This window comes from Sprattus sprattus (genome assembly GCF_963457725.1).
Source record: "Sprattus sprattus genome assembly, chromosome: 7".
Classification (NCBI taxonomy): Eukaryota; Metazoa; Chordata; class Actinopteri; order Clupeiformes; family Clupeidae; genus Sprattus; species Sprattus sprattus.
In genome coordinates, this window is record NC_137926.1 from 22,478,472 (window position 1) to 22,505,298 (window position 26,827).

Genomic DNA, 26,827 nt, shown 5'->3' on the forward strand with positions numbered 1-26,827 from the left:
TAGTAATGCATATTATATTACTAAATATTGGTGAAATGTACAAGCAATGCTATTCAGTTTAATGTACCAACTCACTTTGAGCAGTTTAAAGTGATAACAGATACACAGCCCTTAAAAAAAGAACAAAATAAGTGTAGTGTAAATACTGCTGGCATATCTATGTGCATGGCCTCTCACACATCAGTCCTCTGTTCCCCAACTTCCAGGAAACTGCTGAAAAAGATCCCATCAGAGCTGCAGGAGAGGCTGTGGAAGCTAACCTCCAACCTTGAGGAGCATCTGAGTGGAACACAGGGGCCATGTGGTGAGTAAAGCAGAGGCCTTTTTCTTCAGAAATATGGCTTATAGTTTTCTTCAAGATGTTATCTAGAACCAATAGAGTTTTTCTATATGGCTGTTCAGTTGAACTTTAAAGATTTCCCGTAAGACATCTCAATAGGGTAATTTTAGAAGAGACTAGGCCCATAAGGATTTTAAACATCTCCATTTTTCTGAAAGTCTATCTGCTGCCGTGTTATATCATGAAAAAATAGAGCAGAAGTCCCTTCCTTCACTAAACACAAGACCGTGCTCAACCATTTTCGTGCTAACAATTGAGACAAATCCAGATCGAATCTACCCTCCGCATTCTTCTTACTGTGATGCCCCTTAGCTAACTCTAACTCTGTACATAGCCTTCTATCTATCTGCCTTATCTGTCTATCTCTCTGGCAGGTGGTTTCTCAGTAACGTATGAGGCACTGTGCGATTTCAACGACCTCCCACGCCGACAGGAAGTGCAGTGGGTGAGCGCTGCTGTCCAGCCACGCTACAGCATTTCATACATCACTTTGCAGTATAAGTCTAGATTAAACTAAAGTCTAGACTAAAACCCAGCCCCTTAAACTGTGATTATATGATAATGGAAATGTACCATTTTTCTCAGCACCCACTGTCTTTTTGGCTGTTTATTAGGATGTAGACAACATCTATCATGTCCAGCACTGTCGGGAGTTCAACCTGCTGGACTTCAGTCACCTGGAAAGCAGGTGAGCTCCCTTTTTACTTTTTGCTGAGTTCATTTTGGATGAATCACAATTGTCCTATCATATGGATTGTTGATCTCTCATTGAGGTACAATCTTATGTTCTGTGACTGCTGCTCACTAATTAGTGAAGGGTTTCATATGTTTTCCAAGTCCTCTTTTAAAACATTTTCACAAAGCATTTGTTTTTGCCCAGCTTGTGACATGACTTAATGACTTAACAGTCCTCTCAGTACCTAAGCATCTACCCCTCCATTTCTCCTCATCAGGGACTTGGCCTTGGCTGTGGCGGCCCTGTCATTCAACGAGTGGTTTACCAAGATTTCCAGCAAGGACCTCAAACTGGTACGTCTCAAGGAGTGAGCAAGGGAAAACTGACAGTAAAACCTGACTTTTCCCTTGAGTTAGGCGTTGATTCTATAAGATTCTTGTATGTGAATGTAAATACAACAGAGGACTTGTTGAGCTCTGAGCTGCAGACTCAAGGATGGGCTCTGTGCCTAACCTCTGTGCCTAACCTCTCATTTAACGTGCTGTTTGTGAATCCACCTGTTTTACGCTTTCAGCTGTAGCTCTGCATTCACAAAACGGCCAAATTCACGGGAATCATTTAAATATGTTTCTAAGATGACAAAACGTCTTGGAAAAATTGCTCTAATTTTCTTGGCAAACGTGAAGAAAAACCCTGTGAAAATGTTGAAAATGCTGCTTCCTGTTTCATGCTGGTTCAGAGCCCACACTCATAGTGCTCAGTCAGGCGGTGGGTCTGTACCACACTGGCTGCTCCTGCCCTGCTTACCTGTTTCAGGTGGTGCCATGATCACAGCCATGTGCATTTGGGACTTATCCAGAGCACCCATTACAGAGCTGATAGCTCCCAGTCCCCTACTGATTAGGGGGTGAGAGAGATAACCTTCAGTAAAGTACCAGTTTCTGCATGCAAGAGCCTTTCTGAGTTAAAGTGCATTCCTGTGTGTATACAGAATGTGTGTGTGTGTGTGTGTGTGAGAGTGTGTGTGTGGGTGTGTGAGTGTGTGTGTGTGTGTGTGTGTGTGTGTGTGTGTGTGTGTGTGTGTGTGTGTGTGTGTGTGTGTGTGTGTGTGTGTGTGTGTGTGTGTGTGTGTGTGAGATATAGGAACAGACGTTGTTGTGTGTGTGTTAATTAGAAAAGGGTTTTCTTTGTGTGGTTTTCTGCCTGCACTGTTACTGCTTGCCAGTACACTTGAATGTTTCTGCTGGGGTGTGCAAGTCTTTGAAAGATTAATATTGTTCAGCTTGGCCAACACTATGATTTCCTCCAATGTTTTGATCTGAGCATGCTCTCAGGGCCTGTCAGGGCAGTGCGAAAGGTCAAGAACGAGCCTGGTGCCAAAAATGAAGTGGCTTCTCCTTGACTCCTTGTCCATGTGACAAGGCTAGTTGTGTTAGGAATAAGAAAGTGTACCCTTCCTGAAGAGTTTTTTACACTTCTTGACATTTTTGTATCATCGAAACTACTCCACATAGACTTTCTCTGTCTGAGAGACTATTGTTTTAATGGGTGTTATTGTGTGTTGTATGGTAATTGTCTGTATAGGCACATACAAGGGTGCTTTTACGTCAAACAGAGAGAAAAACAGCGCATGTGTCCTTTTTGTCAAATTCATTTACAGAATGTGTACAGGGCTGTGTTAGGAATGTTGTAATAGTGACTTGACACCCAGGAGGAACGGATGAGTAAAGTCAGCATGGTACATTTAGTAAGAACATCTTCTGCAATACAGTGCAGTAATTAATTAATTACCCCCCCCCTCCTGCCTCAGCCTTTGGATGTCCAGGAGCAGATTCTCTACATGATCAACCGCTCCCCCACACTGAAGGAGCTCTGTCTGGAGAACAGCGGCCTGAAGCTGTGAGTGGGCTCTCTCAGTTTCACATTCACCCCATAAAACACTCTGCACATCCCCTCACAGTCCCTAACATGACACCCCCTCAGTACACTCCACAGAACTGTAAAGCACCTTCTATATAATTGATAATAATCTTCTAAAGAACCTTTTACAGTTATATGTGGCTTGGGTACTCCACTGTGCACCCAAAAATACTTGGCCTTCCCCAGTAGCTCTGAATAATCTGTCAGGCCTTCCTCATTCTCCTCTCTTTCACAAACATTCTTAGAACTCGCTGACTAGCAGTTATTCAGGTGTTCAAGGAGGGGGCGGAGTGGCTGAGACAGCTAGGTTCAGTATGGGGAATAATCAGCATGCAGCATATTTCCTGTCTCACCCTTCTCTTGTGTTCTGCCCCTCTGTGCCCTCTCTCTGCTGCCCTTGCTGACTACCCTGTAGGGACTTTGCCGTGAAGATGGCATGGGCCTTGACAGAGCGCACCTACTCCACACTAAACATTATCAACCTGTCAGCCAATCAGATGGAAGACAAAGGTGATGCTTCTGAACTGTGTGGCTTTGTTGATGGTGTGAAAGCGTGCATGCAATATTTTTGACATTTAAAGAGGTTGTCATTGTCAACAACAATAACCCCAGGATAGGAAAATACACAACACATTTTTTTTGAATTATTGAGTGAGTCACTGTAGTCTACTGAAATTGTCTGGGTGAACTGTTCATAAAGTTCCCATTACACTTCCTCTGCTCCTTATTCCACAACTTAAACTCCCTTTCTCTTTCTCTCTCTCTCTCTCTCTCTCTCTCTCACACTCTCTCTCACTGTCTGCCTGCCACCTGTGCACAGGTGTTTCTGCGCTCAGTCAGCACCTGGATAAGCTGCCCTGTGGCCTCAGCAAGCTGTCCCTTTCCAGAGTGTCTCTCTCCCCTAAAGGTAGATACCCAAATAGACCATCACCAAACAAACCACGAGGGTCACAGCATTGGACTTAACAGCACTAAATCTGAGTCTGTAATTGATGTGTGCTTGTGCTGGGACACAAGGCTGAGATTGGTTTATTTGTCTTCTCTCTCAATCCACATTACCACCATCAGTCCATTGGTAACACAAGCACATTCATTATTTCTCTGTGGTTGCTGGTCTTCCATGTGCGTTGTCATATGCTTGTGTTTGGAGCTCTCTCTCTCTCTTGTATTTTACAGGGCTGGGTAATCTGGCCAATGCTTTGGTCCAGAGCAGGTTTCTCTCCAACTGTCTGACGCATCTAGACTTGTCAGGAAACCCAGGTTGCATGGCAACAGAGGAGGCAGCGGTAAGGACGTGTGTGTGTGTGTGTGTGTGTGTTCAGTAATGAAGAATTAAGTGCTTGTTTAGAGTCAGTGCTGTCTTGCCTGACAGTCGCTGTGTGTTACTCAATACTGCAGAGACTTAATGATGAGAAAAGTGACTCTATTACAGAGACTCTGATTTTTCGCAGTATTACATTTTCGAGTCCAAATGGCTCCTAATGTGGCTCTGTCTGTCTGCCAGACTCTCTGCAAGTTCCTGTCAGGGCCCAATGTTCTGTCCTTCCTGGACCTCAGTGGGACAGATTGTCCTCTGGACACGGTGAGCAGACAAATATTTCACACGTTAAGATATTTCAGTTACTGTGAATGTATATGTGTTGTTATTTCACAGGTCCACTGTCCACTGTATTTCATCAGTTATAAGACTATAAGAATAAGATAATAAAGGAGGGTACAACATAGGGTTAGGGGTCAAATGTCTTAAATCTTGTTTTGACATTGTGTTATATTGCAGTGTAACTCTATTATAAATAAAACAAACAATTGCATATTTTGATTGTAGCAATGGGCTGACGAGGTGTTGTCCCAACAAAGACAGTATTCACACTTAGAGCTCAGTGGTTTTCCTGTTTGAATGCAGTCTTTTTTATCATTGATTTACAAGCCTTCGTGTCTGTCTCTCTAGTTGTTTGTGTCTCTGTCTGTGGGCTGTTTCTCCAGACTGAATCACGTCAACCTCTCCAGAAACACCTTTACCCACAGGTGGGTGCATTGCCTCTACTTTACTTTGCTGAGTTTTATCAGGTCATTGTACATCTCACTGATTTGCCGTATCTGTGTTTTTGTGGTCATATACCTGTGTGTGTGTGTGTGTGTGTGTGTGTGTGTGTGTGTGTGTGTGTGTGTGTGTGTGTGTGTGTGTGTGTGTGTGTGTGTGTGTGTGTGTGTGTGTGTGTGTGCGTACAGGAAAGTGCGAGAGGTGACGCGCAGTGTGAGGGACTTCTTTAGCAAGGCGTCTGAGCTGCGGTACATGGGGCTGGCTAGGACCAAGCTTCCACCGGACGCTCTCAGGTCAGTCATGCACAGAGATAGACAGACACACACAAACACACAGACACACAGACACACACACACACACACACACACACACACACACACACACACACACACACACACACACACACACACACACACACACAGGTGTTTAAAAGTGCAGGTGTCCATGTATATGCCTGTACAATAAAGTCCTTTTGGATAGGGATGTCTGCCATCTAAATAAATGTACACTGAGTTGGTATTATATCTGTCCTTTTTTAAATATGACCAGTTCGGGTTCCTCAGTATGTGTAGATAATATGGTGACTTCAGTAACTCTGTGTGTTGCTATGTCACATTCATGTTTTTGACCTGTGGCAAGACCGGTGCTGCTTTGTATGTTCAAGTCAGTTGTGAGCTGTGTTTGTGTTATCATACCATGTACCCTCATATTGACAGGCTGTTGTGTGTTACTACTGTTTGCTCTGTAGGCTGATGCTGCAGGGTTTAGCTACCAAAACACGTCTGTGTGGACTAGAGCTGGACATCAGCGGATGTGAGGTATACAGTCAGGCAAACACACACACACACACACACACACACACACACACACACACACACACACACACACACACACACACACACACATTTGTATTTACTTACTTACATACACCACACAAAAAAATTGTTGTATCGGTTTCTTTCAGAATTTAGAGCTCTCTCTTTATGTGTGTGTGTTGCACGTTTGTGTGTGTGTGTGTGTGGTTTTATGCGGTTTGTTCACATGTGTGTGTGTGTGTGTGTGTGTGTGTGTGTGTTGTGCAGCTGAGGTCTGCCGGAGCGCAGGTGATTCAGGAGCACATTTTTGAAGCCAAGGCCATCTGCAGTCTGGACCTTTCTGACAACGGTAACAATGAGTGCCTCTCATTCACACACCTTTATCTCTCCTCCCATCTGAAATCTATTTCCTCTCGTTCTCTGTCCCTCTCTTTCTCTCTCTCCCTCTCTCTCCCCATATCTCTCCCCATCCACTCTCGCACTCTCATACCTTTTTTCCTTTTCCATCTATTCCATGCTATTCCCTTCTTCCCAACCCCTTCTGACATGTTTGTTTCATTGATTCTCTCTGTCCTAGTCTACCATGTGCCCTGTCCTTTATAGTCTCTCTCTCTGTCTCTACCTCCTCCTCGCTGTCTCCTGTATCTCTCCTCTCTCTTTTCATGCCTCTGTCTTTCTTTCTTCGCCTGCCTTATCACCTGCTTTAGTATCAAGATTCTGCAAGCCCATGGATCTGGTGGGCTTTACTCCATCAGGTGATAAATCATATCGAGTATGTATCTGGTATGTGGCGGCCAACAGAGAGAGAGAGAGAGAGAGAGAGAGAGAGAGAGAGAGAGATAAATACCTTATTCTCATTGAGGGCTGTCTCTTGGGATGCCTGCCTACTCTTCCTTCAGAGAAGGGAGCCATCTTTTTCCAATTTCACTCGGCAGGGTAGGGGTGTTGCATGGAATACATTTGTGTGTGGCTTTTTGTGTCTCTGTGAGTGTGAATGTGTGTGTGTGTGTGTGTGTGTGTGTGTGTCTTATGTGTGCGCGTGTGTTTGTGCCTTCCATACTGAAAGCCTCAAGGGAGACTAAGCAGGGGAGGGGATGAGGGAGGAATGACAATGAGAAGCCCACCTATTCACCAGTATTATTCATAGCTGTGGGGTTTCAGATCACAGGAGTACCCCGCAGGAGTTCCCAGTAGTGGAGGCTATTAATTCCTGTGCAACACCACTAATACATCTGTGTGGCGTGTGCCTTTTAGTTTATGTCGCTTACTCTTGCCCTCATTCTCCGTTAAGGAATCACCAGCAATGTTTTTAGAAGGAGAGTAAACATGAAGATGGATTCCTTGTGAAGGCAAAACCCCTCCCCAAAACACACACACACACACACACACACACACACACACACACACACACACACACACACACACACACACACACACACACACACACAAACACACACACACACACACACACACACACACACACACACACACACACGTTACATGAGCTGCTGATGACAGGCTAGCTGCACCCCCTGAAGGAGATCAGATCAGACAAGGGCTATTTCTGGAGCTCCTCCACCAGTGCCCTGGCCCTCAGCATGGGAAACAAATCAGTCTCATCCAGGATAGAGGCACTCCTATCTGATCCTCCTGGAGTCATTCTGAAACTGGTGTGGAGAGAGAAAAAAGAAAAAGAGAGAGAGAGAGAGAGCAATGGTACATACAGAGAGAGAGAGAGCGAGAGAGAAAATGCATACTTATAGTGTTTGAGTTGAGGAAAGGATGACTAAATGTCTCATATAGTTAATCAGACTGACTATTATTTTCTCTCTCTCTCTCTTTCTCTCTCTCTCTCTCTCTCTCTCCAAAATGGATCTAGTTAATACTAGACTAGAGCTGCTGGCCTGTGTTGTTTGCTGTGTGCAAGGTCAGTGCAGAAGGAATTTTGCAGGTTCTTCGCTGGATCTTTCCTCATGCCAAGAGAATTTCTCTTCTGCCATTTAGACCTTAAACATCAATCCCCCATCTACAATCATCCGGCACCAAAGCACACACCATACTTTTTCAAAGACTGGGATATTGTCCATTAGCTTGTAAAAAGCATGCTCCACCATTAGCCAAATGCTTCAACAGACAAACAATGTCTGCATCCTTCCATCTCGGACTTATTAGACTTAAAAAAACGATAACTTACCAAGACCTGTTAGGAAATTGGCCAGTGTGGATTCCCTGTGGTTATGTATGTGGTGATACTGAATTTACCACCCAGCTTTGTAAACAAACCACCCAGGAGAACTAACAGTGAGACATTCCAGTGAAACTTCCCCATTACACTTAGCCACCACTGAGTTACACAGTGAGCCACTCTCCACTGTAGCTCACTGCATCTCTTAGGGAGCGGTGCCTTATTAAAAATCCCCTGCACCCCCATCCCCTGCATCATCGCCCTCCAAAAGATGCACTTTGCATTTGGATCCCGCCAGCCCCTTAAGTTAATTGGAAACTGACTGGACACACATCGTATACAGGGGAGAATCTACTTGTTTAACCCCTTAGATAAAGCAACAATAGGTGTTATAATGAGAGGGGACCAGAAAGCATCCAAGATTTTGGCAGCTGTCCTGGCTGATGAAAGACTGATGCACTTTGCTAGAGACGTCCTAGTCAAGCACCTGCAACCAGGCTCGTTAAACACATCTCAGTCTCACACTCCAAGCCTGGGGAAAATATCTCTTGAGACTATTACATAGTGAGAGCTGGCGTGGGGAACAAGGGATCTATAGAAGAGAGGTTCCTCCAGACCTTCTTTCCTTTCAACATGCAGAAGCCTTCAGGCATTAAAAAACAGATTTATAAAAACATGGCCACTGAGAATGGAGTGACAGAGATATATATAGAGAGAGAGAGAGATAGAGTCACAGCTGGAGAGAAACCAGGATATTGAGAAAGAGCAGTAGATACATGCAGAGAGAGGAAACTGACATCTACAGAGTGAGTGTGGATGAAGGACAGAGAGAACTTATAAGATGCCGAAGATCAAGGCTATGTTAGAACAAACAAAAGTGAGACATCTAGGCAAGTCTGATAAATGAAACTGGCACTTCAGTGGCAGCAGGAGCACTTTTGTGTGTGTGTTGCCTCCTGCTCACACCAGCTGCACTGAAACAGGTCTGAACTGTCTGGGGCCCCAGTGCTGAAACAGACCTGAACTGTCTGAGGCCCCAGTGCTGAAACAGACCTGAACTGTCTGAGGCCCCAGTGCTGAAGCAGGTCTGAACTGTCTGAGGCTCCAGTGCTGAAGCAGGTCTGAACTGTCTGAGGCCCCAGTGCTGAAGCAGACCTGAACTGTCTGAGGCCCCAGTGCTGAAACAGACCTGAACTGTCTGAGGCCCCAGTGCTGAAGCAGGTCTGAACTGTCTGAGGCTCCAGTGCTGAAACAGACCTGAACTGTCTGAGGCTCCAGTGCTGAAACAGACCTGAACTGTCTGAGGCCCCAGTGCTGAAGCAGGTCTGAACTGTCTGAGGCTCCAGTGCTGAAACAGACCTGAACTGTCTGAGGCCCCAGTGCTGAAACAGACCTGAACTGTCTGAGGCCCCAGTGCTGAAGCAGGTCTGAACTGTCTGAGGCCCCAGTGCTGAAGCAGGTCTGAACTGTCTGAGGCCCCAGTGCTGAAACAGACCTGAACTGTCTGAGGCCCCAGTGCTGAAACAGACCTGAACTGTCTGAGGCCCCAGTGCTGAAACAGACCTGAACTGTCTGAGGCCCCAGTGCTGAAGCAGGTCTGAACTGTCTGAGGCCCCAGTGCTGAAACAGACCTGAACTGTCTGAGGCCCCAGTGCTGAAACAGACCTGAACTGTCTGAGGCCCCAGTGCTGAAACAGACCTGAACTGTCTGAGGCCCCAGTGCTGAAACAGGTCTGAACTGTCTGAGGCTCCAGTGCTGAAACAGACCTGAACTGTCTGAGGCCCCAGTGCTGAAACAGACCTGAACTGTCTGAGGCCCCAGTGCTGAAGCAGGTCTGAACTGTCTGAGGCCCCAGTGCTGAAACAGACCTGAACTGTCTGAGGCCCCAGTGCTGAAACAGACCTGAACTGTCTGAGGCCCCAGTGCTGAAACAGACCTGAACTGTCTGAGGCCCCAGTGCTGAAACAGGTCTGAACTGTCTGAGGCTCCAGTGCTGAAACAGGAAGTGCTGGACACCTGCAGCAAGAATGTGGCTCCTGTCCTAGCAGACCTTAATGAATTCATAGACTCATAAATGAGAACAGATTACATTAGAGCCAACATTCAGACTGCAGAGAGATGGGACCCTAGCAGCAGCATTAGGGAATACAAAGCTTCTACATCCTGCTTGGAAAGGAAAAGAAAAAGTTCCTTGTAGTTTCTGTAAAAACGTAAAGTGGTATATTGTATTGCCATTGAAGGTTCTTGCTGATTTTGTCACTTGTCTTGTTAGGGTGAGTATTAGGGTGGGGTTGATTCCCAAGAGCATACGGTATTACCTAGTCTGTTATGGAAATCAATTTGAATAAATGCATTAAATGATTCAATACATTGAAATAAGCCTCGGCTGGTTCATGGTAACTGGAGATAGATGTAAAATGGCTATAATCTCTTAGTCTATGATCAGATAATCTAAGTCTCCTCTCTCTCTCTCTCTCTCTCTCTCTCTCTCTCTCTCTCTCTCTCTCTCTCTCTCTCTCTTTTTTCGCTCTCTCTCTCCCTCTCTGCTGCCTTCCTCCAGGGTTTGAGAATGACATGGTCACCTTGGTGCTGGCGATCGGACGCAGCCACTCCATCCGCCACCTTTCACTGGGAGGAAACTTCGCCATGAAGTCCAGGTAAGCCCCAACCAATCAGCCAGCATCTCAGATCAGACCACTCACTCAATCCAACAGTAATACACCTTTTCACTTGACCTCATCCACTTCTGCCTTTATTTTGAATCGCTGCATCCGTACGTCGTCCATCTCTTCATCTTTGCATTCATCTCTCTATGACCACTAAGTTTACCCATGCATACACACATAAGCCCCATACTTCCACTTGTAGGATGTGCCTCTCATGTGTGTGTCCTGTCTGCTGTTTGAACGGTGTCCTCTTCCCAGAGCTCTTACGGATGTCCTCCACCGCATCGTCCAGCTAGTCCAGGAGGAGGAATGCGTGAGTAGCTAGCTCTCCGTCCATCAGATCTTTGTGGGGAGTCTTACCCCCTTGAACTGGTCTGTTTTCCACACAGTGATGCATCTTTCAGTGTGATAGCAATGGCCCTGCGGACACAGCCTGTTCAAAAAAAAGTGTGCTAGTATTGTCAAAATCATGTGTTTGAGCATGCATGATACCGGATATTACTCCATGCCATGCTGCATAAAGATGTCTGCTGAATGAAAGGGTGTAAACGTGGTGGATCCAATGTGGTGTGTGTTGAATTAGTGTGGGGATGCATGATGAGCAGGACTGAGGCTTCTTGCATGCTTTGCAGGTCAAAACGTCAATTACTCTTGTTTGGTTTGCCGCTTGGCTCTATGGTACTATTGTGTTTTATAGACTGTTCACATAAATTACTGTGTGAGTGCGAGTGTGTGTGTGTATGGGGGTGGGGTCAGTGGGGGATTGTGCTTTATCGAGGGGCTCCTCCCTCTGGTGCTTTCTGGAGGTGAGCAAAGACACAAGGCATGATGGGAAAGTGAGGGGATATGTATGTGCGATTCTTTAGTGATTGTCTCTGTATTTACATATGTGTGTCTGTGAGTGTAACTGCCAACGTCCAGGGTGGCACCAAAATCTCTGTGCGGCTGGGCGTCTGTGTACGTGTGCGTATGTCTGTGTCTGTGTCTGTGTGAGTGTGAGTGTGAGTGTGAGTGTGTGTGTGTGTGTCTGTGTGTTTGTGTGTGTGTGTGTGTGTGTGTGTGTGTGTGTGTGTGTGTGTGTGTGTGAGTGTGTCTGTGTCTGTGTGTGTGTGTGAGTGTGAGTGTGTGTGTGTTCTGCAGATAGGAGAGTCCTCATGGGATGTCCCTTTCTGCAGTTTTAATTATCCTGAAACTCCTCAGAGATGAGGTCTGCCTGTGTAATTAGACACGAGATCTACGAAAGAGCAGGAGTGGCTCGACGCTCACTGTCTTTCCTTCTCTCTTTCTTTATCTTTCTTCTCCCTTTCTTCATCTCTCTTCTTCCCTTCTCTCTTTTATGTCATCCATCATCCTTTTCTCCCTCCCTTTTCCTTCCTTTCTTTCTTTCATCTCTCTTACTTCAACTTCGCCCATCATCTTTGCTCTGTTTCTTTCATCATATCTACATTCCTTGTCTTCTTCAGTGCCCTCCTTCCCTCTCACTTTCTGTATCCCCCTTTTCTCTTTGCTGTACATCAGTCAGAGTCCTCTCTCCTCCTGAATCTGAGTTTTGTACAGGTGTCAGTCTTAATTTAATTTGCTGCTGATGTCTTCTCAGGACTGGCTTTTTTTTTTTCTCTCTTGTTTTAGATATAGACAAGACATGTGTAAAATGTTAACACTGAATTTACCATGTATTTAGAATAGGCTTCAGAGATGGTTGTGGTGGTGTTTGTGTGTGTGTGTGTGTGTGTGTGTGTGTGTGTGTGTGTGTGTGTGTGTGTGTGTGTTAACAATTAACAATTCAGTTTAAGTCACAATTTTATGCTGTTAAAATAATTACTTTATTACCATTTCACTGGCAAACCACTGCATAAGCTGCTTAAAAAGACATAATGCCTTAGGTGGCCAGGGTCCTAGCGCATTCTGAGACAGGTCCCTCTCAGTTGTGGTTCAGGGACAGATCCCTTCTGCAGGAGCCTGTCATAGTCCTTAACTGTTTCCCTCTGTCCCCGTCCCCCCAGCCCCTGGAGTCTTTGTCGGTGTGTGACTCCAAGCTAAAGACAGGCACCACCATCCTCATCAACAGCCTCGCCAGCAACGCCAACCTGTCCAAGATCGACATCAGCGGGAACCTCATTGGAGACACTGGGGCCAAGGTGCTGGCCAAGGCCTTGATGATCAACACCAAGCTCAAGTAAGTGCACCGTCTCTGTTAAGGTACGATCCGAGATTTCTCAGGCTCAGTCTGAGAACTGTGTATTTTGTAAGCCACGGACAATTAGCTGAATCAAATTCGCTGTACCTTTAAGTTCCATGTCTGACTGACACTTCTATAATGAAGCTCAGGAAGACTGTTTCAGCTTCTTTATTTCTCTTTCTCCTCCCTCCTGTCTCGTTACCTGTCCCCTGTCTTTCTTTTTCACTGCCACAGGACTCTCGTGTGGGACAGAAACAACGTGACAGCCAAGGGTTACCAGGACGTGGCCAATGCATTAGAGAAGTGAGTTTCGTGGAAAGCTGTCATTCTTCATTTTTTACACTAATTTGTGTATGTTCATAGTAACAAGCAAACGAGCACCTCTGGGTGGTAATGTTTTTGCATATATTTCAATAAATATTTTTATATATTTCCGTGTGGTGAGTGTTTGTGGTTGGTGTGTTCAAGTGCATCCCTGTATGCAAATCTGTTACTGTGTATGCCCTTGTTTTGTGTGGGTTGTGTGGGCTGGAACTGAATCATGGCGTGTGTGTGTGGGTGTGTGTGTGTGTGTGTGTGTTTGTGTGTGTGTGTGTGTGTGTGTGTGTGTGTGTGGGTGTGTGTGTGTGTGTTTGCTTCCACAGGAACTCCACACTGCAGCACATGTCTCTGCCCATCAATGACGTGTGTCAGTCCTATCGCAGCAGTCCTGAGAAAACAGAGGATGCCCTGCAGCGTGTGAGTCATGACAGGGGCCCTCAGCCAGCGTGCATGCCTGTAATGTATATGAGTTCATACGAGGTCATTACTTAAATGCTGTGTGTGTGTGTGTGTGTGTATGTGTGTGTATGTGTGTGTGTGTGTGTGTGTGTGTGTGTGTGTGTGTGTGTGTTTAGATCCTGAAGTACCTCCAGAGAAACGGCCAGCAACAGACAGGAACTCCAGAGCACATGCTGGACCTTCAGCAGGGTCTGCAGACTACTCAGTCTGAACAGGTATAATGTGTGTATACAGCATGTGGATGTGTGTGTGTGTGTGTGTGTGTGTGTGTGTGTGTGTGAGATCCCGGTTTCCACAGCTGCAAATCCATGTCTGTGTGAGTTTTCATCTATGGGTGTATTTACATTTTCCTAACTGTGTAATAGGGTTGGCATTAAGTGTGTGAGTGTGATGAAGTATGAGCATACATACAGGTGTGCTAAAGTATAATTCCTTTTCTTACTATTTTCACCTTCTTTCGTGTGTGTGTGTGTGTGTGTGTGTGTGTTTCTCCAGCTTGTGCAGGGCCTCTGTATGAAGCTTAAACTGAGTGTTCAGCCTCTCACCTCCTGCAACATTCAGGAAGTACAGGGGGATATTCTAGCTGCTGAAGAAGTGTTGCACAATGCCAAGACCTCCATAACGGCAAGTGATTGCGTCCCTCTAGAAGGATCAGTTACTTCTCTCCTTTAATCCCACTTTAATTACAAAACTGGTGAAGTGTGTCGTGGTGATTCAGAAGCGTATGCTGATTTAACACCACTCTTTCTTTTCTGCACAGCTCCTGCCTTCACTTTATGAGTTGGGAAGGTCGCCCTCTAATGGTGTGATGCTGCAACAGGTTCTACACGACACTGCTAGAACACTCACCAATGAAATCTCTGAGGAGATCCAGGTCATTTGAACAGCCCTTTTTTATGTCTCTTGATGTGGGATAAAGCTGCTTTTCAATGTCAGCGAACATTCTCTTTCTCTTTTCTCTCTCTCGTTCCCTCTCGCTCTCGCTCTTTGTATTTTTTTGTAGTCATCAGTCCTAGCCACCCCATACTGTTCTAACCCCCCATGTCTCCACCTTTAGCGCCTGGCCCGGCTCTCACGCTCTTGTGCTTTTCAGGAGCTGGCGCAGGAGCTGCTGCAGTGTGCGCAGTCGGTCTGCCCTCGCGTGGTGCAGCGGACCTGCGTGAGCGAGCGCCTAGCTGACAGCGTGGCCAAGAAGTCCCGGCAGGCGGCCCACTTCATCGAGAACACGCTGCACGAGGCCGAGAGACACATCAAAAACAAGCTCAGGTAACATGCACGTCACACACACACACACACACACACACACACACACACACACACACACACACACACACACCGTCAGTCAGCTCAGTGACTCATTTTATACAGCCATATTACGTAATTCAAGACACACAAAAACTCAGGTAACACATGCATGCGTGCACAAATGTCAAATGTATACGTAGCGAAGAGAGAGAGCAGTCACCGGCCTTGAACCTGAATCAACACGGTACTAAACCTGCACCCTGTACACCCGGGTTCAAGACTGGGTGGGGTGAATGCATTCTCCCTTCGCTACAGTAAAATTGAGACAAATTCATATAGATCATTGGATGCCATTAATCCTGTATTGTACATCTGGTTCTGATTTTTGGCACGGCTGTGTTAAAATTATGACAGGTAGACAATTTGGACGGATGGGGTTTGTTTTGGTGTACGACTGCATCTTCTTACTCTGTGAAAAAAGCTTATTGGATTGTACTCATTTTGAAACTCTCCTCTGTCTCTTTCCATTCCTTTCTCTAGCGAACTGAAACTGGCAGTTACCGTCACCCTGGTGGAAAGTGTAATTGATGAAGTTCTGCAAGACCTATCTGTGGCTCAACAGAAATTGGTGTGTCTAGTTAAATCACAAGAGAGTGTGTGTTCATTCCTGAGTCAGCATAGTGTATGAGTGAGATGTTATATGTCTTGTATAAACTGAGAGAACACACTCAGGTACATGTGCATGTGTGTGTGCGTGTGTGTGTGTGTGAGCACGCGCGCATGTCTGTGCATGCCTCTGTGTTTGTGTGTGTGTGTGTGTAAGTGTCTGTGTGTGCATGCATGTCTTTGCATCAATGCGCGCACGTATTTGTACATTGATGTGTGTTTGTGTGTGTGTGTGTATGTGTGTGTGTGTGTGTGTGTGCATGCATGTCTGTGCATCAATGCGCGCACGTGTGTGTATATTGTGTGAACATTGGTGTGTGTGTGTGTGTGCATGTCTGTATGTCTGTCTGTGTGCTCCTGTGTGTCTGTATAATGTATGTGAGTGTTATGACTATTTTGTTAAAACCTGTTATAGTGTGCATGTATGTGTGTGTGTGAGTGTTGTGTGTACATTGGTGTGTGTATGTGCATGTCTGTGCTTGTGTCTGTTTTCCTGTCTGTGTGTCCCTGTCTGTTTGTGTAATGTATGTGAGTGTTATGACTATGTTGTTAAAACCTGTTATAGTGTGCATGCCTACGTGTGTGTGTGTTAATGTTGTGCTCCTGGTGCAGGACCAGCATGTGAAAGAGCACACCCAGCTCTCTTCCTCCCTGAGGACCAACGTGCCACAGCTCCGAGTGGTCCAACACGAGTTCCCCACTGACGAGGTCAGAGTTCATCACCTTGTTCCCCAGTGTAAACTCCACACCTCACTGACCTCGGCTCTATCTATCTTTCTATCTATCTATCTAATATCTATCTATCTATCTATCTTATATCTATCTATCTATCTTTCTATCTATCTATCTAATATCTATCTATCTATCTATCTATCTATCTATCTATCTATCTATCTTATATCTATCTATCTATCTATCTATCTTATATCTATCTATCTATCTTTCTATCTATCTATCTAATATCTATCTATCTATCTATCTATCTAATATCTATCTATCTATCTTTCTATCTATCTATCTAATATCTATCTATCTTTCTATCTATCTATCTATCTATCTATCTATCTATCTATCTATCTAATATCTATCTATCTATCTTTCTATCTATTTATCTATCTATCTATCTATCTATCTATCTATCTATCTATCTATCTATCTATCTATCTATCTATCTATCTATCTATCTATCTATCTGTATTCTTCCATCCATCCATCGATTGCATGCTCACATAGACACACTGTTATATATATGTATTTTCCAATATTGTATCAGTAAAAATATACTGTATGCTCATGTTTTGACTAAATGTTATGGCTGTAAAATGTTATAATTGTGTGCTCCACCAGTATGTCCCAGTCATCTGGAGAAACAGCTTCCATACCAAGAGTATCCGTCCAGCCCCTTCTGTGAAAAGTAGGTCCTTGATCCTTAGCCTGAAGACTGTCATTTCTGTACACAACTAATCCCAACAACACGGCCAACATCAAACTCCACCATCTCACTTTAACAACTCTCTGTCTGCATGTGTGTGTGCTTGTGTACGATATGCTCTATGGGTGTGTGTGAGCCTGTGTAGTAGTATGTGTGAATTGTGTGTGCATGCATGCGTGTACAGTGTGTGTTTATATGTGTGTGTCTGCCTGTGAGTGTGTGTGTGTGTGTGTGTAAGAAGCCAAGTCTCCCTGAAGCTGCCGCTTGCAGACCCCTCTGCCACTCCCAATCAGCTTCAGACATGCAGACTTATGATGTCAGACTACCTGATTGGCTTAGGATCATGCAGGGTTCCGTGCAGCCAGCATGGGCAGCCAGCATGGGCAGCCAGCTGCCGTTGCTGGGGTCAGGGTTCGCGTCGGATCAGCTTGGTCATCCCGTTGGCCGCAAACAAGAACAAGACAAAGGCCAGCCAGGGGCCAGAGCCCGTCTAAGGCCAGACCTGTGCAGCGACGCATCACCGTACGCGAAATAATGGAGCATCCACAGATAAGGGCAGATCTGTCCATGGCCATATGGCCCAGAGTTGCACTCAAGTTCAATCCTTTTACTAGAGCACAGTCGTGAGCACTGAGTGCAAACCAGATTTACAGCAGCAGCAGCAATGTGTGTCAGTGTGCCTCACGTCAAGTGAGGCTGCACTGGGTCACACTTAGTTTTTAATGAGGAGGAAAATCGTTTGTCTGTGTGAATAGAGTCCAACACACGATGCAGTGTATGTGTCTGTGAATACAGTCCAACACATAGTGCAGTTTATGTGTCTGGGTGGTTTTGAGGCAGCATTTTGGAAGGGAGGGGGTTTCCCCTATGATACTGTAGGGGGTTCCAATGGCGATAGAGTTTGCTTCGTCGCAGCCCTGAAGAGGTTAAGACAGCAATGCGAGTGAGGGCGGCGGGAAGGAGCTCTGTTTGAGAGGGAACTGGCCAACCCCTCTGACTCTAATCACTTGTGCAGCAGACAGCCTGTTCAGGCTCTGGGCAGGCAGTAAGAAAGTCAGAGGAAGACAGACACAGGTGAACAGACATATAGATAGACAGGAAGACTAGCAAGTAGGCAGACAGACAGTAAGATGATTAAAAAAGCAAGACCAGCCTTTATATAGACAGACAAACAAACAGACATATAGACAGAGAGACAGACAGACAGAGAAAGACAGGTAAGCAGGCAAGTAGACAGGTTGGCTAGCAAAAAGACACACATGTAGGTAGGCAGTTATACAGTTAGGAAGGCACCAAACAGGAGGGCTGGGGCTAACTGGAGCATGGATGGGTTACTTTCAGTCCACTGGGCCACACAAGAACATAGGGGAGCAGAGGGAGGTGAGAAGAGGAGAGAGGAGAGCAGGGATAAAGAGAAGGAGAAAGGAATAGAACAGAGGAGAACACAGAAGAGGAGTGGATGTCACTGGCTTATCATTAGGGTGAACTCTTCTCCCAGTCACTCGCCCCCTCCTCAGGTTGTTATCTGCTTTTGCATTATGAGGTTGTTTTGTAAATGTATTCGACTTCCTCTTCTTCCTCTGCGGTGATGATATGTCAGTTTGGTTAATCAGTTTTAGTCATCCATTCATCTCTGGTTTCCATCTATCTCTGTGTCCCTATGTTTTAGAATGAATGACTGTCATCCTCCCTTCCTGTGCTTAGCTCCACCAGTCCACCAGTCTCCTTCCCCTCTCTCTCTCTCTCTTCTTCTTCCTTCTCATCCTTTATCTCCTCCCCTCCCTTTCTTATCTTTCTCTCTTGCAATTTTCACATACCTCCTTTTGTTGCTCACATTTTATTACATATCAGTTGATAAGACATCATCTGCACTGGTTTGTGTTTTACTCTTCTTCCTCTCCCATGTCTCCATCTCTCTCTCTCTCTCTCTGCCTCTCCCCTATCTCTCTGCCTCTCCCGTCTCTCCCCTCTTTTTCTCCCTCCCAATATTTTCCTCCTCCCCCTTTCCCCCACCCTTGCTCTCTCTGTCTCTCTCTCTCTCTCCCTCTCTCTCTCTCTCTCTCTCCCTCTGTCTCTCCCTCCCTCTCTCTCTCTGCAGGTCTGCTGGATGTGGACGTGGAGCAGCAGGCGAGAGAGAGCAGTGCACATTATCAGCAGGAAGGAGTCGGGGGAGGGGGAGGTGGAGGAGGAGGAGGAGGAGGGGGGCTGCTGCTCTCGCCTGCTCTCTCTGGGCCCGGTGAGGGGGAGCGCGAGCAGAGGGGGCGGGCCTCCTCGTTGTCGTTGGCGACGGAGCTGTCAGTCACGCCGAGGCCCCGAGGCTCCTCCCACGCGGGAAGGGAGGCGGATGCTGCCGCGGCAACTGCTGCTGCTGCTGCCGCCGCCGCTGCTCTTAGCAACAGAGAGGCACGGCGCCCTGAGCCCGCACCTCCTCGCCCCCCTATGGACCTGCCCATCGATGGCCACACACTGAGGCACTACACCCGCTCCAGGCCCCGACCCAACCGCCGCAACAGGCAGCCGCCCAGCAAACCGCAGGTAAGCAGGACGAGCCGGACCAGCAGACAGGAGAGGAGAGGAGAGAATAGAGAGCACGGAGGAGAGGAACAAGGGGTGGGAGGGAGTGGATGGACAGAGAGAAGAGCGGAGAGAAGAGAAAGAGGGAGAGGCAGAGATGGAGGGAGATAAGGACAGAGAGGCACAGCTATGGCTGAGAGGGAGAGGGAGAGGCACGGAGGAGAAAGACAGAGATGCAGAGATGGGGAAGGGATATGGAGACAAAACAAGGCAGGGACAGGGGGGATGATGGAGATGGAGGTAGAGGCAGAGAAAGAGAGGGGGAAGGAGGGAGGGAGAGAGGGAGAAAGAGATAGAGAGGGAGGGAAGCTGCTTTCTGATGGCGGTGGTCAGGTTATTGCAGCCGCAGCAGCGCAGCAGCTCCAGGCTCTCTGCCTCTCCCTCTCCCTCTCTGCCTCTTTCTCTGCCGATCCCTCTTTCTCTCCCTCTCCCTCTGCCTCTCTCTGCCTCTCTCTCTGCCGATCCCTCTGTCTCTCCCTCTCCATCCCTGCATCGTTCCCCTCTCTTCCCCCGCTCTCCCTTTTCTTCCCTCCTCTCCCTCCGTGTTGCCTCTCTTCTAATGCCTCAACAGAAACACACAGAGAAAGAGACATGGCAGTAGAGAGGGATGGTGCAGCTTGTGTATGTGGAGACATTTTGGGTGTGTTATTTTTCTGCTGCCTGTTTTTCTCCCCTTGGCTGTGTGTGTGTATGCGTGACTGTGTGTGTGTGTGTGTGTGTGTGTGTGTGTGTGTGTGTGCACGCACAATGGTCGGCGTGACTCCCAGCTGGGGTGGGTGCTGTCAGAACGCGGCTAAATCTCCCAGTGCCGCTCATGGACGGCTGGGCTTCGATGTGACTGCTGTAGCATCTTAATTATTAATGTTCTCCCATCAAGGAGGGGACCTCACGTTCCCCCTCTCTTTCTCTTTCTCTCTCTCCCTCTCCCTCTCTCTCTCATTTTCTGTCCCCCTCGTTAGTCGCCGCTGTTGTTGAAAAAGGACGATCCCTCTGCGTGGGGGATTCTGTGGAATATTGTAAGGGCGTGTGATTGTTTATGCACCAATTTGTGTCTGTGAGCGTGTGTGTGTGTGTGTGTGTGTGTGTATTTGGGCATGTATACATTCATCCTCGACTGACAGAGGGAGCAGCTGGTGTACTCTGACATTTTTTGGTGGGGGTATATCACTGTGAGAGGGAGGTGTGTGTCTGTGTGTGTGTGTGTGTGTGTCTGTGTGTGTGTGTGTGTGTGTCTGTGTGTGAGTGCGTGTGTGTGTGTATGTGTTCCTGCGACAGCGTGTGTTATGCTCAGTGATCAAAGCCAGCTCCATGTTCTGTGTGTATGTGTGTGCATGCGTGTGTGTGTGTGTGTGAGAGAGATCTGCAGTCATGTTTTCAAAGAGAAGAGAATTCATTTGGGCTTTCCCTCCCATTCTCTGTCCCTCCCACTGTATTTGTGTGCGCTCTTGTGTGCGCTATGTGAAAATGTATATGCATACATTCTCTCTGAGAGTGGGTGTGTCTGTGTTTATCTGTATGTTTGTGTGTGTATGTGTGTGTGTGTGTGTGTGTGTGTGTGTGTGTGTGTGTGTGTGTGTGTGGATTTGACAGCTAACAGCTAGGGGTGGTATGATGGATGCTCCTCTGTGCTGTGAGCAACCCTTTGCTAGAATGATTGGTCTAAAACAGACGCTGATGACTCCATTGTGGTGGGGAACGGCATGTGAGTTTTGGAGACGGTTCTGCCATTGTTACTGGGTCACTGTCATCGTCCTTGTACTTCCTGTCCAGTGAAGCTGTCTCTGTCTCTCATTGTGCTTCTGCCTTGAGTGGTGCAGTCAGTAAATTGGCTTTATTTTGGGGTGGTTTTATTTCCTGCAATACGGACTGCTACAGTTGAAAGCACAGTATGGCATGGCTGGAAGGCTGGTATGGTTTGTGTGGTCCGCAGGTTGTTTGTTCAATGGCATCTGTTATGGGGCTTGTGGCCACCTACCTTTGTGTGCTGGTACTGTTGGTAACCTTAGTTTGTGTTCTGGGTTATGGATTAAAGCCATCTTCGTGTTTAGGAATGTTTGCTGTGTTCATATCTAACCTACAGGAGTGTGTGTGTGTGTGTGTGTGTGTGTGTGTGTGTGTGTGTGTGTGTGTGTGTGTGTGCATGTGTGTGTGTGTGTGTGTGTGTGCGTGTGCGTGTGCGTGTGCGTGTGCGTGTGTGTGTGTTTGTGTTTGTGTGTGTGTGTGTTGTATTAGCTCACTGTGTTAGGGCCAGTTTTGTTCCAGTCAGCAGATGAGTTTCTCACCTGTCATGTATCATTTTCTGTGTGTGTGTCATGGTGTCATGATCCATCCTGATCCCAGATGACTAGCGCACCATGTACTCCATCTGTATTATCAGTGTTCACTTTGAACATATTATATGTACATCCATTTGTGTGCGTGTGTGGGATGGTTATTTGTGTGTATACACACATGCCTGTGTGTATGTGTGTGATGAGCATCTTGGCAATGCTGTGCTGTTTCTAGGCTGCCAGTATGTGTGTATGTTGACAGTGAAGTCTCCTGTGTGTGTGTGTGTTTTCCTCCATGATTCTCTCAGTTTGTGTTTTCTTTGATTGGCTCTGACACCCATAGATTCCCAGTAGTCAGGCCTTAGGTTTTTCATTTCTTATGCATTTTGTTATCAAGATTTAGGAAAATTGAAAGTTTTAAGAATTCTTACCAATACTAATGCATTTTTTAAACAAAACAACATATTGTTAACTTGAATAAGTAAAGATAGTAGCAGCCTATAATAGTATTTGTATGACATTTATAGCATGAATGTTATGAAAGCTATAAATTCAAATACATCAAACAGGTCCAAATCCCTTCATCATTTCAGATGTATACATTAGCCTCTTCTTAACAGCTTAAATCCTTCCCCTAAATCAGTCTTTTTCAATTTTAACACTTAAAATGATGTTTTAAACATATAGTTTCACCAAAGAGTTCTATCGATGTTTCCAACCTTCTCTGTAGGATGTGCAATTCGCTCATTGAATTGAATATTTTTGTCCAGACCATTCAGTACCGCAGGTTTAATGGTTTAATTCTAAACAATTCCCTAAAAATATGTTCGGCTGACATTTTTCTCTTAATATTCATATGACACGTGAACAGTTTTTGGAAATCCAGTGCATTTTACTCAGCTCAGGCATGACATCGACTAAGTACCACATGTATGTTAGGTTAATGTGTATGTTAAAATGTCCTTATATTTTGTGTGCTTGTTTGTGCACCCATGCGTGCATGTGTGTTGAGTGTTTTTTGTCACTGAGGATGTATTACCTGTGTATCCATATGATTCTTGTTCATTTGTGTGCACGTGTTAACTCCTTACATTGAGTGCATGTTTTTCATACCTCTCATCTGTGTGGGTGCATCAGTGGCGGCTGGTGCTTTTAAACACAGGCGGAGCACAGTTCAGACTATTTCCATATACATAAATACATGCAAAAAGCCAACTCAACTGATATTAAGCCTACCTAGTTTGAGTTAGCTATCTTAGCATTGCATTCTCATAATGTAGCCAGGGCCAGCTAATCACTAAACACTACCCCACCTGACTGTTAACTTGCAAAGCAAACGTATATTACCAAATTATTGTTTTTGATGTTTTTGATCCTTTTCTGTGTTTGTTTTTGCTTGTGTGTGTGGGCCCATTTTATCTACAGATGTGTGTGTATTTGATGTTGTGATCTGTGTGTGTGTGTGTGTGTGTGTGTGAGGGGGTCAGTAAGCAGTGAGGCGAGTCTCCAGTCAGATCAGAGAGCCTCAAGACAGGATGTGGTGCCCTTCCTCTGTTACCACGGTGATTGGAGAGGATGAAAGGGCTGCCATCACTACTGGCACCACAGTGAAATTTCGAGGGGGGTCGTGGGGGTGAGGTGGGGCAGGAATGAACCTCCATGTATGTGACTAGCAGATGTGTGAGTTGTATGTGAGACAGAGCAAAAACAGTGTGTGTGAGGTTCATGCTGTATAAAAGGGATATATGTGTGTGTGCATGTTAGAGAAAGAGAGGAAGTGGATGAGGAATAGACAGTTATGTGTTTGTGTGTGAGTGAGAGAGAGAGAGAAAGAGAGAGAGATGTGCGTGTGAGAGAAAGAGAGAGAGAGAGGTGTGCGTGTGAGAGAGAGAGAGAGGTGTGTGTCCGTGCGTGAGAAGGAGAGAGGTGTGTGTGTGTGTGTGTGCGTGCGTGCACTGGAGTGTGATGGTTTGTGTTTGGTGGACAGATCAAGCAGCCGTGTTTGGCTGTGTGTGCTGCCGTCCATAATGTGTGATGGTAGGAGGCTGGCGGGAGGATAAGGGGACAGGTGGTACTGCTGAGAGAAGACAGGCAGTAAGAGTGTGTGTGTGTGTGTGTGTGTGTGTGCGTGTGTGTGTGTGTGTGTGTGTGTGTGTGTGTGCGGGGAGAAGCCCACAAACACATCCCTATGTGTGAAACATCTAAACGTAGGAAAAGGGGTAAAAACAGCATAAAACACACTCAAACACATCCCTATCTCTCCCTCTCTTTCCCTGTGTGTGTGTGTATGTGTGTGAGTGTGTGTGTGTGTTTGTGCACGCTTGTGGGTTTCATTTCAGTATTTTAACAGTCGTGCCACAGTGGACATAGCTCTTGGTCATGTTGTATTTTCATCATCCTGGTGCCTGAATCCCAACGTAGAGATTCCTGGGCCTTTCCTTTTAGCTAAGATGATGTGCTCCCATCACTTACAATGTGATAATTTATTGTGCATTATACTTACACTTTTTAACAATTGTGTGCAGTGTCTCCCGTTATATATTCTCACACCAATCTCTGACCACAAATACCATCATAATAATAGCTTTTTACTGTCATCAAATGTTACACCGTTGTCTCACTGTGAGGAGAATGATGGAGAACAGCAGCAGTGCACCATGGGAAATCCCTACCAGAGGTACTGTGGGTAATAAATGAGAGTGTCTGCACTGTCACAACAGCTCAGGCTCTGTGAGATAAATGTATTCTGCATAGAGAAGTTCGTGTGACCCTGTGCTTCCATTTGTAGAGCAAGCCAGTGTTCATGCTAGTCATGAAAAGGTCATTGGGTTCATGCCCAGGGAGAGCCACACGCTTACATTAAGTAAGTTTATTTATATAGCTTTTTTCACAGACATGACTCAGAAAGAACTTTGCAAGAGCAGGTACAGGAGTACGGCTACACAATACATGATAGAAGATGCAATACATAATAAAAAACACAATACACAATTAAACAGAATAAAACATAACGTACATTACTTACTTGGTCTCTGTGATCAATTATGTATGTGACTGTATCAGAACTGATCTTCTTGAACATGCCCAAAGGCAGCCAAATTCAAAAGCATGCCCAGATCATAATCAACTCGATATCACGTTGTTAACCTTCGGATTAGATTCTGCCCTGACGCCCACCACACAGAGCCACAGACACATTCATCACAGTGCATGTCACAGTCTCTGAAAGGTAGTGTCTGAGTGCCTCCACATCGGATTCTCTTGAACACACCCAAAGGCAGCCAAACTAAATGGGAAGCGTGCCCACATCTCCTGGAGAGGAGAGAGTACAGGAGAGAGTACTGGATACGTGTGTGTGTGTGTGTGTGTGTGTGTGTGTGTGTGTGTGTGTGTGTGTGTGTGTGTGTGTGTGTGTGTGTGTGTGTGTGTGTGTGTGTGTGTGTGTGTGTGTGTGTGTGTGTATGTGTGTGTGTGTGTGTGATTGTGTGTCTCAGACTATGTGTGTGTGCAGAGGTGGGGGGATCTTGATGAGAAATGATCACCAGTGGCAGGGCTCATTACCCTGTGATTATGAGTGGGCGCACCTTAGGGCTGTCGCCAGGGCAGTGACCACCAGGGTAGCCTGACACCTTAAATCAGCCAAATGGATCTGCTGTCTGCTCACACAACTCTGGAGACACGGTAAAACAATAGATACAGAACAGAAAATCAGTCTCAGTGGACAGAAGCCAGAACAGGTAGAATAGGCGAAAGGCGAGGATGAATGGACAAACAGAGGGCTGGAGTTACAGACACACAGACAGACACACAGATAGACAGATGGAAAAATAGACAGTTCAATACAAAAAAAACAGACCTACATATAAATAGATGGATTGTTGTATAATGGATAGATAGCCATGTGATGCTTTTAGCCAAATATTGTGTGTGTGTGTGGGTATGTGTTGCATTATGTGTGCTTGTCTCCAAAGTCATAAGTAATGGAATATATGAAGATAGAATACATTGACATAATGTAAATACCAATTTTATTGTCTAATTTGGACCTCCTCCAAATTCTTATTTTTGTTTGTGCAAAAAGTGAGCAGTGTTCTGTAACATTTAGCAATAAATCCCCACACACACACATGTACCCACACATAAATACTTACACACACATGCACACAAGGCTGTTGTGTGAATGTGAGTGGGATTGTGTGAAAGCTTTAAAGCATGCTGTGATTTTCCACGTGTGAGGAAAAATGTTAAAACATATATGTTTCTGTGTGTGTGTGTTTCTGTTTCAATGTATTTGTGTGTGTGGATGTGTGCGTCCATTACCATGCAAGCCCAATGTGCTGCTTTTTTTTTGTCCTGGTGAAGATGGAGTGGAGTGATGAGTCCTCCTGCGCTCTGATTGGCTGAGAGGTGCTAAATGATTTATAATCCGCTTCTCGTGTGCTGCACGCTCCATTTGCATATGGTTGCTACGGTGCTGCAGTGGGCTCCCCTGTTTTCAGATCTCACTCTACCCCAAGGCCTCCAGTCTGCTGTAGCTCCAGCATACACACACACACACACACACACACACACACACACACACACACACACACACACACACACACACACACACACACACTCATTAGCTCTGTGCGTGTGTGTAGGGGCAGGTTCAAACCCAAAACATAATTTTGTTCTATCGCGGGCATAACAGTGTGTAACAGTGTTTGTTTGGTATGTGTGTGTGTGTGTGTGTGTGTGTGTGTGTGTGTGTGTGTGTGTTAGCCCTGCCTGCCGCAGAAAATGGAGCTAACAAGAAGCTGGAGGTATTTTGGGTGAAAGTGCTCTATGGCCTGCTGTGGCCTGCTATGCCGGCCTGCTCAGTTTTCCCCACTGAATGAGCGCAGACGAGAATACAGGCTAGAATACAGAGTACACGTGAGGGAGCACTACTGGTGTGTATAGTATGTGTGAGAATGCTTGTTTATGTGTGAATAAATGAGAGAGAGAAGCAGACAATGTTTGCTGAAATACAATGCGAAAAAAGACGGTCTCGGT

The 26,827-nt window shown here is 45.9% G+C and overlaps 1 protein-coding gene across 1 annotated transcript in view; it reads left to right on the plus strand.

The window, feature by feature from the left end:
- Positions 1-26,827, plus strand: part of carmil2 (capping protein regulator and myosin 1 linker 2) — a gene marked incomplete at both ends in the record, with an annotated part of 44,712 nt that overhangs the window by 5,937 nt on the left and 11,948 nt on the right. The window contains 26 exons of the mRNA XM_080841751.1: positions 207-304; positions 715-785; positions 955-1,028; positions 1,294-1,369; positions 2,827-2,915; positions 3,352-3,446; positions 3,757-3,843; positions 4,113-4,222; positions 4,441-4,518; positions 4,885-4,961; positions 5,166-5,270; positions 5,726-5,795; positions 6,060-6,141; positions 10,539-10,635; positions 10,903-10,957; positions 12,648-12,820; positions 13,058-13,126; positions 13,468-13,561; positions 13,720-13,818; positions 14,099-14,227; positions 14,364-14,477; positions 14,697-14,869; positions 15,389-15,476; positions 16,127-16,222; positions 16,862-16,928; positions 19,045-19,481. Of these exons, the coding sequence (XP_080697877.1) occupies positions 207-304; positions 715-785; positions 955-1,028; positions 1,294-1,369; positions 2,827-2,915; positions 3,352-3,446; positions 3,757-3,843; positions 4,113-4,222; positions 4,441-4,518; positions 4,885-4,961; positions 5,166-5,270; positions 5,726-5,795; positions 6,060-6,141; positions 10,539-10,635; positions 10,903-10,957; positions 12,648-12,820; positions 13,058-13,126; positions 13,468-13,561; positions 13,720-13,818; positions 14,099-14,227; positions 14,364-14,477; positions 14,697-14,869; positions 15,389-15,476; positions 16,127-16,222; positions 16,862-16,928; positions 19,045-19,481 (2,803 nt within the window). The remainder of the gene's footprint in view (positions 1-206; positions 305-714; positions 786-954; positions 1,029-1,293; positions 1,370-2,826; positions 2,916-3,351; positions 3,447-3,756; positions 3,844-4,112; positions 4,223-4,440; positions 4,519-4,884; positions 4,962-5,165; positions 5,271-5,725; positions 5,796-6,059; positions 6,142-10,538; positions 10,636-10,902; positions 10,958-12,647; positions 12,821-13,057; positions 13,127-13,467; positions 13,562-13,719; positions 13,819-14,098; positions 14,228-14,363; positions 14,478-14,696; positions 14,870-15,388; positions 15,477-16,126; positions 16,223-16,861; positions 16,929-19,044; positions 19,482-26,827) is intronic.